Source organism: Malaclemys terrapin, chromosome 16 (genome assembly GCF_027887155.1).
Source record: "Malaclemys terrapin pileata isolate rMalTer1 chromosome 16, rMalTer1.hap1, whole genome shotgun sequence".
NCBI classification, from domain to species: domain Eukaryota; kingdom Metazoa; phylum Chordata; order Testudines; family Emydidae; genus Malaclemys; species Malaclemys terrapin.
In genome coordinates, this window is record NC_071520.1 from 29,318,035 (window position 1) to 29,331,928 (window position 13,894).

The 13,894-nt window shown below is 45.4% G+C and overlaps 1 protein-coding gene across 3 annotated transcripts in view; it reads right to left on the reverse strand.

Annotated features, from left to right (window-relative positions):
- Window positions 1-4,760: 4,760 nt before the first annotated feature.
- Window positions 4,761-13,894, reverse strand: part of CORO1C (coronin 1C) — a 71,509-nt gene continuing 62,375 nt past the window's right edge. For all 3 annotated transcript variants that reach the window (XM_054006179.1, XM_054006178.1, XM_054006180.1), the window contains exons 5-11: window positions 12,513-12,694; window positions 11,801-11,920; window positions 10,983-11,087; window positions 10,121-10,266; window positions 8,851-8,908; window positions 8,524-8,769; window positions 4,761-7,564 (exon numbers count right to left, since the gene is read on the reverse strand). In XM_054006179.1, coding sequence (XP_053862154.1) covers window positions 7,445-7,564; window positions 8,524-8,769; window positions 8,851-8,908; window positions 10,121-10,266; window positions 10,983-11,087; window positions 11,801-11,920; window positions 12,513-12,694 — 977 coding nt within the window. In that variant the 3' untranslated portion in view covers window positions 4,761-7,444. The remainder of the gene's footprint in view (window positions 7,565-8,523; window positions 8,770-8,850; window positions 8,909-10,120; window positions 10,267-10,982; window positions 11,088-11,800; window positions 11,921-12,512; window positions 12,695-13,894) is intronic.

Here is a 13,894-nt window from a genome sequence, read left to right on the forward strand (position 1 = left end):
CAGCTGTGCAGAGGCCAAGCTCCTGGGGGACAGCTGCCACAGTGAAAGAGGACATGCATCTGCTTTAGAGAATTTGGGGTTCGGCACAAACGAGGAGGAAGTGTCCAGAGTTAACAAGGCTCCATACTGTCCCTGGTGCATCGTTCTCCAACCCGGAAGGGACACAGGCCTTTACGAGTCAGCAGCGCTGACAGTTGCAACACAAGGCTGGCTCAGGGTATCCGAGGGAAGGAAGTGTGCAGTTGTGAAATGCTTTGCTGCAACTTACTGTAAATTCTAGTCCTTGGAGAACAAAGCCAGCAGTGAGTGCCAGTGTGTTTGCTAAATGGCAGCTGCTATCCTGAAAACGTACAATTGGCTCCCTGCTGTAGACTTTTCCTTTAAGTTGAGATTTTCATAGCCGACACTGGGACCTAGCCCCACAACTTCCAACCCCAGCCTTGAACTTTGACAGTGTCAGGTTTCTCTTCTCCCTGTGGTAAATTTCAAACAGATTTAAATTGGGAAATAGGTAGTAGACAGCACATCACGTCCTAGCTCTACACAACAAAAACGAGCGTGGGCTGATTCTGTTCTCCTTTCCCCTCACACTCACTGTTCTGCCGACCTTGGGGCCACCACCTTTGGAAGGCCTCACCAACCCAGCTCAGCCAGCAGTACGACAGTGGAGACTGTAAATGGAAAAACACCGTGCAGCTCACTTCAATTAAAGGGACGTTGTTGGGCCATTCACATCCAAAATGAGCTTGGCTTTCCCTCCCAGCCTCTTCTCTCAGGAGACTCCTGGACAAGAAGGGGAGGAAATGGGGGGGAAAATCCCACTGGGGTGGATCCTCCCACTCTCATCCCTGGAATGTTTTATGTTTACAACTGTATCGATATGAGTAAAACTGATCATGTAATTTACCAGGCCAGTCGCACCTGTGAGGTTCAGGGTCCATCTTCCCATCACAGCAGCCATCTAGCTAGGTCCCTGTACCGTGCCCATCACCACCGAATTTGAGCAGCTCCCTTGGGGTAAGTGCTCCACCATGACATGCAAACCCACACATGAAACAACACAGATCCACAGGAATGCTTCTGGTATCTATGGAAACAGTTTCCCAGAGATACATACTTCCAAAATAGGTTTTTGCCACAAGTGGATTTTGCTCAGTGGCGATGAATATTTGGAGAGGAACAACTGAGGCATGGCACCTTGGCAGGGCCAATGGGTGGGAAGAGCTACGCCCATTGGCATAGATTCTGGTCCTGTTAAAGGAGAGCAGTTTCCTCCATCTCCTGGCACAGTAAGTCTAAGAATTAGGGCTGTCAAGCGATTAAAAAAATTGTGATTAATCACAATGTTAAACAATAATATAGAATACAATTTATTTAAATATTTTTGGGTGTTTTCTACATTTTCAAATATATTGCTTTTAATTACAACACAGAATACAAAGTGCACAGTGCTCACTTTATATTTGATTACAAGTATTTGCACTGTAAAAAAAGATAGTATTTTTCAACATACCTCATACAAGTACTGTAGTGAAATCTCGATCTTGAAAGTTGAACTGACAAATGTAGAATTATGTACAAAGAATAACTGCATTCAAAAACAAAACAATGTAAAATTTTAGAACCTGCATGTCCACTCACAGTCTTACTTTTTGTTCAGCCAATTGCTCAAACAAGTTGGTTTACGTTTGCAGATAATGCTGCCCCCACTTCTTGTTTACAATGTCACCTGAAAGGGAGAACAGGTGTTGCATGATAGTTCTGTGCCAGATGCACTAAAGATTCATATGTCCCTTCATGCTTCAACCACCATTCCAGGGGACATGTGTCCATGCTCATGACAGGTTCTGCTCAATAACAATTCAAGGCAGTGCGGACCAACGCATGTTCATTTTCATCATCTGAGTCAGATGCCACCAGCAGAAGATTAATTTTCTTTTTTGGTGGTTCGGGTTCTGTAGTTTCCGCATCAAAGTGTTGCTCTTTTAAGACTTTTGAAAGCATGCTCCACATCTCACGTCTCTGATTTTGGAAGGCATTTCAGATTCTTAAACTTTGGGTTGAGTGTTGTAGCTACCTTTAGAAATCTCACATTGGTACCTTCTTTGTGTTTTGGCAAATCTGCAGTGAAAGTGTTCTTAAAATGAACAACATGTGCTGGGTCATCATCCAAGACTACTAGAACATGAAAGATGTGGCAGAATGCAGGTAAAACAGAGGAGGGGACATACAATTTTCCCCCAAGGAGTTCAGTCACAAATTTAATTAACACATTTTTTTTAACAAGTGTCATTAGCATGGAAGTATGTCCTCTGGAATGGTGGCTGAAGCATGAAGGGGCATACAAATGTTTAGCATATCTGGCATATAAATACCTTGCAATGCTAGCTACAAAAGTCCCATGCAAACTTCTTTTCTCACTTTCTGGTGACATTGTAAATAAGAAGAGGGCAGCATTATCTCCCATAAATATAAACTAACTTGTTTGTCTTAGCGATTGGCTGAACAAGAAGTAGGACTGAATGGATGTGTAGGCTCTGAAGTTTTACATTGTTTTGTTCTTGAGTGTAGTTCTGTAACAAATATAAATCTACATTTGTAAGTTGCACTTTCAAAACAAAGATTGCACTACAGTACTTGTAGGAGGTGAATTAAAAAATACTATTTCTTTTATCATTTTTACAGTGCAAATATTTGTAATAAAAAATATACACTTTGATTTCAATTACAACACAGAATACAGTATATATGAACATGAAGAAAAACATCCAAAACATTTAATACATTTCAGTTGATAACGGTGCAATTAAAACTGATTAATCCCAATTGTTTTTAATCACGATTACTTTGAGTTAATCGCGTGAGTTAACGATGATTAATTGACAGCCCTACTAAGAATCACGCTCTCAGACATCTGTTGAGCTCTGCAGAGTGGTGTGGAGAAAGACATGACAGCAGCATGCAGAGTCAGGTTGGATTCCATCCCCTCGCTCAACCCGGCTTCTCAGCTCAGTCAGGAAACTGCCACATGGGAAAGTTGAAATTTGCAGCTGAACTTTGGGGAAGCCACCAGCTTGGCTGGAGTGAAATTGGCTGGTGAGAGTGGGGAGAAGCTGGGCCCACTGGTAGGGTGACCAGATGTCCCGATTTTATAGGGACAGTCCCGATTTTTGGGTCTCTCTCATATAAGCTCCTATGTCCCCACTCCCTGTCTTGATTTTTCACACTTGCTGTGTGGTCACCCTACCCACTTGCACAAATGGAGAAACTTTGCCTTGGATAAAACTTAGACTAGGCACCGAAGTCTCAGCTGGCACAGGCTGGAGCATGGAGACTGGCCGAGGCTTCACCCAGCAAAGCTGGATGAATGCTTCTCACACCCAGCTGCAGCAGCCTGTGTGGGAGGTCGGGGTACCTCACTGGGGGAAGGCAAAAGGAGCTGAGGGTCACCTGACAATACACAACTCTGCCATGTGGCTGGATAACCCAAATCCATATATTTGTAAAGCTTGTAAAACCCAGTCTTAACCTGTAGAATTACAGAATCTACCACCTTTGATTTGTCTCCACCCGGTCCAGGTTTGTAAGGGACTATTGAGACGTTAGAACACGGTTTGTTCTAAACAGCCTCTTGCCCCAAAGCCTCCAGGCTGGGCAGCTTCTCAACAGCCTCAGATTGTAAAGACGGCCCCTCCAGCAAATCACACAGTGGAGTGGCCAGGCTCTGCAGACGGTCTGCCCTAGCCATCACACTGCAGTCTGCAAGCAGATAGGTGCTAAGCCAAGTCAGGCACAAAGAAATTAAAGGAAGACAGACTCCATGAGGAAGACATTACATGTCTCTTCTCATCCCCCGAGTAACTACCAGCAAGGAGCGCCACATCTATTTTAAACTTTCCTTTGATAAAGTATCTGAAAGGTGCTGGGGTAGTGGCCGCCCTAGAGAACATGACGCTCTGCCTACACAACGTGCACAGTATAAGAATTCCTATGTGGCTCTACCATTGTGTGTACTCTGCATTCCGGAGAGCCACCATTACAAGGGCTGTATGCCATCATGGGGTGGCAGGATGTGTGGTGTACACACTTATTTTCTGCTAGGAACTGGATTGAGAAACAAGTCATTTCACAAAAGCCTTTAAGCAGCTGTGGGACGGATACGATTTTCAGTCACTGCTGATGTGGCTTGGATTCAAATTAGCAAGCTGGAGGCGAACAGCTCCAGGCTCCATTACCCACTCTTCAGCCACCTACCCGCAGAAAAGAAAGATACTGGAGGACAAAGCTCCTTTTGAGAAGTGTCAATTCTGCAACGCTGGACGTTGACTAGAAACGAAAGGCCTTAGCGGCCTACTTGAAAAAAGGGAATGTTTGAAGTAAGTGAAAATACAAAAAAAGTTTGCGAGTTCTGGGCTTGTTTCCAAGAATGTCAAACTAAAGAAAGGACATGATTCTCTGATAAATGGCTGCAGGTAATATTTTCAAATGTTCTAAGCCTCATTGCAAGTCAATAGGACTTCGATTAAGTGCTTATGTCACTTCTGAAGATGGGACTCGGGCACATTTTTGAAAGTTTCACCCTGTCTAGTTTGTGTCTAGACGGTTGTATCCTATGCTAATCTACACAAATCTTAACCCCCGGCAAGAAATTAAACATTGGCTGCTACCTACCTGCTCAGGCCGCGGACACTCGTTCTAATGGAACTGAGCAGCACAGAACGCCACAGGAACAAGGTGTCAAAGAACAACAACAGACAATGGAACTTTGTAATCAAGGATTTTATCTTTGAAAATGGAAGCAAATATTTGGACAGGATACTACGGACGCTCTATAAGAGCGCATCTCTCCAATGCTTTGCTGGTTCTCTCCTGGGATATCACGGCTAAAAAAAGCTTCAGGCACTGACTCCGTTTGAGCCTGGCTAGGCATCATCAGTTCATTTAAATAAAATACAAGCAATAAACTAAAAAACCAAGGAGGACTTTCCCCGCCCCCTTCTCTTTAAACCATCACTCTACCTTACAACAGTGTTGGTTGGGCAGTTAAATCTGGCATTTCAGAAACTTCATTCCCTCCGATTAGAAAAACAAAGACCCCCCAGCACACACATACAAATTAACAAGGAGATCACTACCCAGGGGAGAACTGGGTTTTGTCTGCCAAAATCCACCCCACCCCACCAGCCATTGATCGCAGTACAAAACACACCAAACATTCAATGAATTGTCTAGGCTGCAAACTCAATTTTCAACCCACAACGCCAAGAACATTGGCTCACTGCCTTAAATAACCCAGAGCTGGTTTTATGAAGCTTTCATCCGGTGACACTGTACACTTTCTCTGTCCTCTCTCATCAACTCTTACGTTTCACCTGCTAAAAGTTCACTTAACTGTCCCAATGGTACGGCTTCACCTTCGGTCAGAACCACTCCCCTTCCAGAACAAGAGACTCCATCATAAGTTTTGAACATGCAAATACAAGAAAATGGAGAACTTGAGAAATTCTAGCTAAACTACTGGAAGAGAAATTCAGCGCTCACTCCTTTGCCCAGATGAAGGAATGCGAACCTGCCCCATGCAAAGGCAGCCTCTCGTCTGGCACTTCCTCAGTTAATTGGGAAAGCAGTCCCCGTGTGTGTGTATATATATTAAGCAGTAGTGAGACCCTTCAGGGATCAAACCTCAGGTGGAAAAGGGTATTTTAGTCTTATCAGCTGGTTCACTGCTCTGGCCCACAGACAGGTTTTAACTGCATTTGTGGTTGATCTGCCTCTTCCCCGGTGCCAAGGCAAGTTGCCCTGGCCTGGGTGGTGCTCAACACGTATCACAGCAAACTGTGCCGACTACCAGAGGTCTAGCACCCTCTGCCCCAACAGGTGCTGAAGCGCTCACCCCTGCAGGTAAATCCTTTGCAAGCCCGATCAGGGCCCAAACGCCGCTCCCTCTCATGACGCAGACCCTCATGGTAAGCAGACAGTCACTGGGCTGAGGCAGTCGTAGCCCCACACCCAAGTCAGGATGTTGGCTTTGGATTAACATGCACTTAATCGAATCTTTCACCTGAGGATCTCAAAGGTTTCTGAGACCAGGGCAGAAAAGCTAGGACTGCAATGGGACTGGAGATAAAGGTCACTTATATTTCAGGAAATCTTGTGTTCCCACCAGCTATAGTAAAATCCCATCCCAGGGGTTACCAGGAGAGAGTGACAGAGGGAGAACAGGTATTGGAAGGGTTTTGATTTTGGAGCCCTGTCATTGGAATGTTACCCAACTACTTCTAATGCTGCTCTGAAAGCCATATTGGGGCTGGAACTCCTCAGCATCAAAAATGGGGGCAGAAATTAGTTTAAGCTCACAAATTTAAGAGCTTCTTTATGAGCAAAGGAGCCTGGTCTTGCAGCATTTAATGCAGAGACACAAATTTACAGATAGGCAAAGGATTGGAATAGACATAATGGAAAACTTGGCTACGTGCTCACGTCCCGCTGGCTTGCAAATCAGAATTCTGGGCATTCGTCTTAGCTATTTCGCTGCGCACCCTTCCACCTTATGTTAGCTGATAAACAGAATGAACATCTGCAATGTAAAAAATATTTGGCCTTTAAAAAACAAAATGCCCATTCTGACAACGTTAGGATAATCCAAGCACAGAGTGTTGGAAGAGGACAGCATGGCTCCAGGACAAGGGGTCAGTCTCTCGAATGTAGAAAGGGAAAAAAGAGTTATGGGTGACATGAGTCACTTCACTCACAACCAAGTTTTTTAAGCTAGGTGCTGATGGTGACTGGGACACTGTTAAAAAGGCAGTAAAGTCAACTCACATGGGTTTATGGGAGGGGCTCTAGAACTGCCTTGTCCACACTGCAAATGGAACTGATCAGATTGTTCAAAGATGAAGATTTATACAAAACAGCTTCATTTTGTTCTCTACACAGTATAAACACACACATGCACAGCCACACCCCAATCTCTACACACTCACACACACAGTGGTGTCCCTTTAGATTTAAAAAACAAATACTGCAAAGTGCCAAATAGGAAAAATAAAAGGCTTTTTTTTGTGGCAACTTTAAAAAAAATGGTTAAGAACAATGTGGCGTTGGTCCCTAATTCTATAAAAGGATAATTGGGCACAACACTGACAGTCAGAATAGTTTGTTTTCAAAAATTCATAACATCTGGAAACAAATTGTAAAAGTAGCACTTATTCTTTTGACTTAATTTTGACCAAGTCACGTAACACATTAAAACATCAGAAAAATTGTTCACTAAAAAGCTTGGCTTTTAATCATCGGCTTTCGCTGAAGTTAATTTAGGAGAATAATAAAGTTCTTATTGGAATGCTGCACGCTGCTGCTTGACGAACTTCTGAAATGGAATGTCTTCTTGAACGGCAGTGCCTCCCCAGCCCTGCTCCAGCTCAAAGTTCTGCTCCCTTTGCTCTCAAACCGTCATCTTCGCCATCTGCTGTTCTAACTTGGAAATGCGCTCGTCTTGATTGGAGATTGTGTCTTTTATAGATTTAAGCTCTTTCAAAATCTCATCCAATTTGGCTTCGTTTTGCTGGAACCAAACAAAAAACAAAACCAGAATTCATTAAAAATTGGCCGGAAGGAGCAATTCTGCATATTGACGTTTGAGGTTTCTAAAGCAAACGTGCTCCAGCACAAAGGGATTTCAAAGGGGGATTCTTACAGATAAACCAGCTGGGAATCATGTGCTCTTGAGTGCTAACATGAAGCTTCTGACACAGGGTAACATGCTAATGGCACAGCAACTAGCAGCATTTCTAATGGAGTTAGGGCAAATGTAAAGGGTACACTGGGCCAGGGTTTGCTTTTTAATGGAGTTTATATTCCCCTTTATTCAATGGCCTGATACACTGAATCTGCTCTTATAACCAACACTATTGGGGCACCTGTCAGCCAATATAGCCAGACCACAGGGCGTTTCACACCCGCCTTCTCAGCAGTCCACTCGGTCAGGATTATTCTGTCTGATTTGCTGTGTTTGGTTTTAGACACATGATGGGCTCATGAATTAGGATTCAAAGTTCCTCTGTTAACCAGAGGAATTACAAACGAAAGTCAGATTCCTGTGGGAACAAGTTCCCAGGGTGGGAGCAGGATTTTTAGGGTCAGAAACCATTTCAAACTCTACCACTGCCTAGCAGCACAAAACCATTCCTCCCAGTGCAGCTCTGTGGGGGAACTGGGCTGAGGGACTGTAAATCCCCCACGTACGTGTGTGGCCAGATCACCAGGCCTAACACACATTTGTGCAAAAGGTTCACAGGGCACTTCAATAGCTACAAGTGATCTTAGACTTACCTCTTGTCCGGAAAACCACCTACCCTAATAGCCCCTGGGCCCTAAGTCCATGCTAGTTAGCTAGCTAGGCTGTTACTGCAGGGATGGGCCCAGTGTAACGAGGGCATTTGGTTTTTTACTGATTCAGAGCGTAGAGCACCCCTGCCTGAGACTCCAGTGCCACTCCCTGATGGCCTGTGAGACGTTACTCACAATGTTTGAGGTGTCTGCTGCTTTCTTTGGGGTGTTAATGAGATCGCTTTTCTTGTTTGCTGCAGGCTTGTTGTCCAATATGTTCTTTTTGACCACCTTGAGATCCCTGTTTTTGCCTGGAATGTACCCATGTTTCAAAGAAATGAGAATGGGATCAGCGTTCTTCCCCTCAAACCACTCTTCAGCTTCCAGGGCTGCTTCAGGACCAGCCGTATCGGGATACAGGTCATCTTGGAAAAGGTCAGACTAGAAGTCAGAAGGAATTAATTAGTCACATGCTTTGGGCTGGAAGGTGCTATACAACTTCCACTGCAGGCAGCACCTCACCTTTCGGGGGACCGTCATGATAATGGGCTCGCACTTCCGCTCGTGAAGTTTGAAGAATCTTTCAAAAAGAAAAAGCACAACTTAGTGGGAGCAAATGCCAGTCGGCACATGGAAGCTGGGCTTGATTCCTGTTCACCCAAATGGATACTAGTGGTCAAGGGGTGGGGGAAGAGGCGGTAAATGAGAATGATTAAGAGGTTTCAGCTGGGTAATCCCCCCCCACCCCATTACACCCAGCAGTTGAAGGGGCTTTTCTAAGGGCTGGTGAAAACTACCAAGCTTTGTGCGCCAGTGCTTCTATACCTTTAATGACTGGGTGGACTGACGGCACCCTGTGCGAAGAGAACAGCGTATGGAAACAAGATTCTTTAGGCAGTCTCTTCAGTTTGGCCTGACGATGCTCTCAGTATGTCACAGGTTGCTGCTGAGACTGGCGATGAGCACTATACAAATATAGGCTACACGCACTGTCTCTCTGCCACCAGGCTGCTGCATTACACATGGCCTATCTCCACACCAGTCTTCCACCTCTACTCGTATTTCGAGCTAGAAGACAATCACCAATTAAACGGTTATGGTGGGTGCCGTGGGATGTTTGCCTGGCATGGCTTTCGCTGGCTGTTTTCAGCCACGTCAGCAATCTTTGGTTAAGCCAATGCTGCTGTACTGTTCTCCAAGAGACCGAAATTGTTTCTAATCTAAGTTTATAAAGCAGTATTGGAAGGAGATTAATGCTAGACTATCAAAGAGATATCCCTTTAATATTAAACCCTGTAGTAAACCAGGCTTATGTCTGACCCAATATAGATCAGAACTGCCTCGAGGGAACACACTTGGTTTTAGCAAGGCCGATTCCAGCAGCTTGCTGTGTTAGATACTGTCCATCAGTCTGTTACAGTCTGAACCCAAACACTGACCCACTTTCAGTTCAGATCACATTATCCCTAGCAGAAATATTAGCACTCGTCACAGGGAGCAAAGGGTACTACAGAAATCCTGACGGAACATGAGAGCGAGCGAGGTCTCTAAATCAGTCGTTATTTGCGTCACTGTCTCAGACCACACATCCAATTGAGCTTTTAAGTGCTCCCACCTCCTTCAGTTCTTGTACCAAATGCATCTCTTGCTTGTGTGAGGTTGTTTTGCTTTGTACTACACGAACCTGGCCGGCGCGGCCCAGGACATGTACGAAAGCAGGAATATAAACGGGCTAGCCCGATTAGCCGTGTTGCTCACATCCATGGGCCAGCCGCTCAGCACTCCTAGTTACCTGGCGATTTCACACTTGTTCACATCCAGGCCCCTCTTTGGCATGAACCCCATCCCCCTCTGCGGTTCTTTGCTGCTGAAGGTGTTGAGGTAGTGGACATATGGGGATTCATCGGTGATCTCAAAGTAGCGAATGCTGCTGTCACCCTGCAGGGAACAAAGAAGGAGGAGAATGAAAGGGACGGTGACTCTTCCATGGCCCTGGGATACTGTGCTTAGAATGTGGGGGGACTCCCATCCCAGCAAAGCCCCGTGTCCTTTACACAAAAAGCAGGCTGACCTCTGCTGTCGAGCCTCCTCCCTGAAGGGAGAAGGAATGCACCGTGCCAATGCACAAGCCGCCTCCAGCCCAGTGGCTGCCTCTACACAGCCGTCAAACACAACGGCAATACTACAAACACCGTGTTGCACTGGAACGTCCGCAGTCCAAAGCGGACGTGAATGAGGCAGTGCTGGAGATGCAGGCAGCCGCAATGTACCAGGTAGGTGAGGCAACAAAGGCGGGGTTAAATGCAGGGACCAGTGGCGTTTCCATTACATGGGAGGTGAAGGGAATATCTCATAACAATCTGACCTTCAAAAAAGCATTACATAAAAGGAGAGAAGCATCAGAAACAATTGCCCCATGAGTAATGTACATTTTATAGTTAATTTCCTCCACTGAAATTTTCACTGCTCATCAGGCTAATGGCCTCATCTCAGCCTGCTTAGTCACTCTCAGTCTCCTGCTGCATTCAGACAGACCTATTAGCATGGCTACCATAAACCAGATGTCCAGTGTAATCAAGATTCGTTATCTCAACAGGCTCTCACAAGCAAACTGCCGCACAGCCACTTCGCTCCTCTCGGAAGCTACTCCTTACCTTGCCACACAAGTAAATGATATTGGTGTCCGGGTCGTAGAATGGAAGCAGCACCCCATTGCTGGTGTCCATTTCATGCAGGGCTATTGGTTCTTCCATATTTTTCTGCAAATGAGATTTGTATCAGATCATCAGAGAATAGGAATCCCCAGTAAATTCATTAGCTAAATCCTTTGTGATTCCTACTGTTTAGGGGAATGACCAACAGCAATTTCACTTCTCTGAAGGGCCTTACGTTGTAGCACGCACGGTCATTGTTTGAGAGTAAGCTGTTTTTAACACACGCCAAGTTAAGGAAGAGATTAGAGACACAACCATGGTACTAAGTCTATTGCACAGTAAGAAACAGACTACGTCAAGCTAGGTACCACACTGTGACGGCACATGAAAGATTTCAGATGGACGTGGCCCTCTCGGAAGGCCTACAGGATTTGCTTTTTGCTTTGGTCAGATTTACGTTTGGCTCGGCTGGCTTGTTCTAGGACATCACTCCTTTGCATATATTTTCTAAGCTGTTCAATGATAAATGCAGCGTTGAATATTTAGCTGCTGTTATGTCTTCACTGTTCTTGGGAAGACACAGACGACTTCCTCCAAGGAGGTTATACAAGAGTCAATTTCCTTTACAGATACAAATTTGGGGCCTAAACAGGTTGTCGCTGTCCTCGGCTGTGACATGTAGGGGCAGGATTAGAGAGCTGAGGAAAAGGGGAATATAATCTCACTAATAAAATGTAAGCGTTGCGGTAACTAGCAGGCTGTCTTGGCCAGTAACTTATGACAGCATTATAACTAAGGACCAGCTGGATGGCACATACAGGATTCCACAGGGCGAGCTGCCGTTCACTCATGCGGCTGAAGCCGGTGGTAAAGACGTTGCCATCGGAGAGGAAGATGGCTCTCATGGGCCGCGCTCCCTCATGGGCCCTCTCCTTCTCCTGAAATGGATTTGCAGAGAAAAACATTCAGCACTCAGAAATCCTGATTCATGATGAATTAACCCAAATTCTATTCGTCGAGTTGCATAGAACCACTGCCCCAAGAAGCTGACCAGATGGGATACAGCCTCCAGGTCCTTGCCCAAAGCTCCAGGTGAAAAAATAATTACTAATGTACAAGAAAAGCAGCATCCATTCAGTTGGTTTCTTTCAGCGCTGCCTAGCATGCAGAATTACACATTCTAAAAGCAAGATTGAAACGAACTGATGTTTCAACAAGCTACAGCACATGCAAATGGACAGCTATGCCACTAACTCTCCCTCTGCATCTACAGGTACCCAATTTTGCCTGAAAATTACACGTGAAATTACCCTTGTGCAGATTTAAAAATCGGGCCCAAAATGTTGATAATTCAAGCACAAATGCGAATAAAATTAGATGGAGTGTCTCAGCACTGCTACCCTTCCTGTAACATTTCACCGGCTTTGCAAATGTCTCACCACATTAAACAAAACACAAACATTGAGTTTGTCTACATGCTTTTGCTAAGCATCTCCTGCACTGACACTCCACTGCTTTTAGCATACTCACAGCAACAATTTCTTGTTTCCTAGGGTCAATCACTCGGACTTTTTTGTCTTTAGAAGCTGTACAGATCAGGCTGCCGTTGCGATTCCAGCTCACATTGTAAATCATGTCCAGATGCATGTCATCCAGGTTTATAAGGGCTTCACCTGTTCCCACATTCCAGATAATGACTATATTATCACAACCTAAAGGAGAACAGTAACCAGACCTTAGAGTCAACCCACATCCAGAACACACAGGCAGTTTTCAGAGGGGTTTAAAACAAAGGATAGTTCTAAGGAAAGCCAGTTCTATTCTCAGGAAGAGGAAAAAACTTGATCTATGTTCTGCTTCCATCATTAATTGTGTTACTGCAGGACGAGGAGCCCTGGTAACAGACCAAGACCCCACTGTGCTAGCAACAAAAGCAGATTCTCCAGAATAAAGAGACCTCCCCCACGCTTCATATGGTTTGCAGATGCACAGTCAGTATCAATCTGTGTAGCCATGCCATGGGTAGAACATGTGGAAGGCCTGCTTCCATTTTAAGGGGGTATTTAAGTCAGAAAACTGTAAAGCAGCATAGAGCCACCTGTACCCTCCAGGATACACCACCTGGGCACGTTTAAAGTTGCTCGTAACCTGTGTGTTTGGGATGAAGAACATTTCTCAAGGTCAGTGGCATTAAGGATGTCCTGCAGTTGCCCAGAACAGAAGGTACAATGTCTAGGTGCCTGATAAGGAGCATTGTACAATCTGTTCCCAGCGCTTGCAATGCAAGAATAAAATAGGAAGGACTCTCCGTTTTAAGCAGCCTCAGGAGAGTTCACACAGAACCCTTCCTGTAGATTATTAGTGGACTGGGGACAAACATTTGCAATAAATTAATGAGCAGAATTTGAAGACCATCTGGGTAACCCGGTGGCAGAAGGCGGCTATTGAGAAGTTGGTGTCAGGCTGGAGGACACTTCCGTTTGCTGCAGCGACACTATACAAGCCAACTGGGCGAAAGGCCGGCAGGGTTTGCTGTCTGCTGTGGTCAGATTTATGCTTAGCTCAGCTGGCTTGTTGCATGGTTCCAGCAGGGTCAAGGCTGCCTCTAGCAACCAGGAATAGAAACTTTCTCCTTCTTAGATGCAGGAAGTAAAAAGCCACTTCTTGGTATTTTAGCTGCCACTTAGATTAGACTACACTGTTCTTCCCTTCCTGTGCCAGACCTTCAGCCACCACACTCTGGCCTTGGCTACACTCGCGGATTCACAGCGCTGCTGCTGCCGCGAGAGCTCTCTCGCAGCGCTGCGAGTACTCCACCTCTCCGAGGGGAATAGCTTGCAGTGCTGCGAGCGAGCGTGCAGCGCTGCAGGTGCTGATTACACTGGCGCTTCACAGCGCTGCACTCGCTGTGC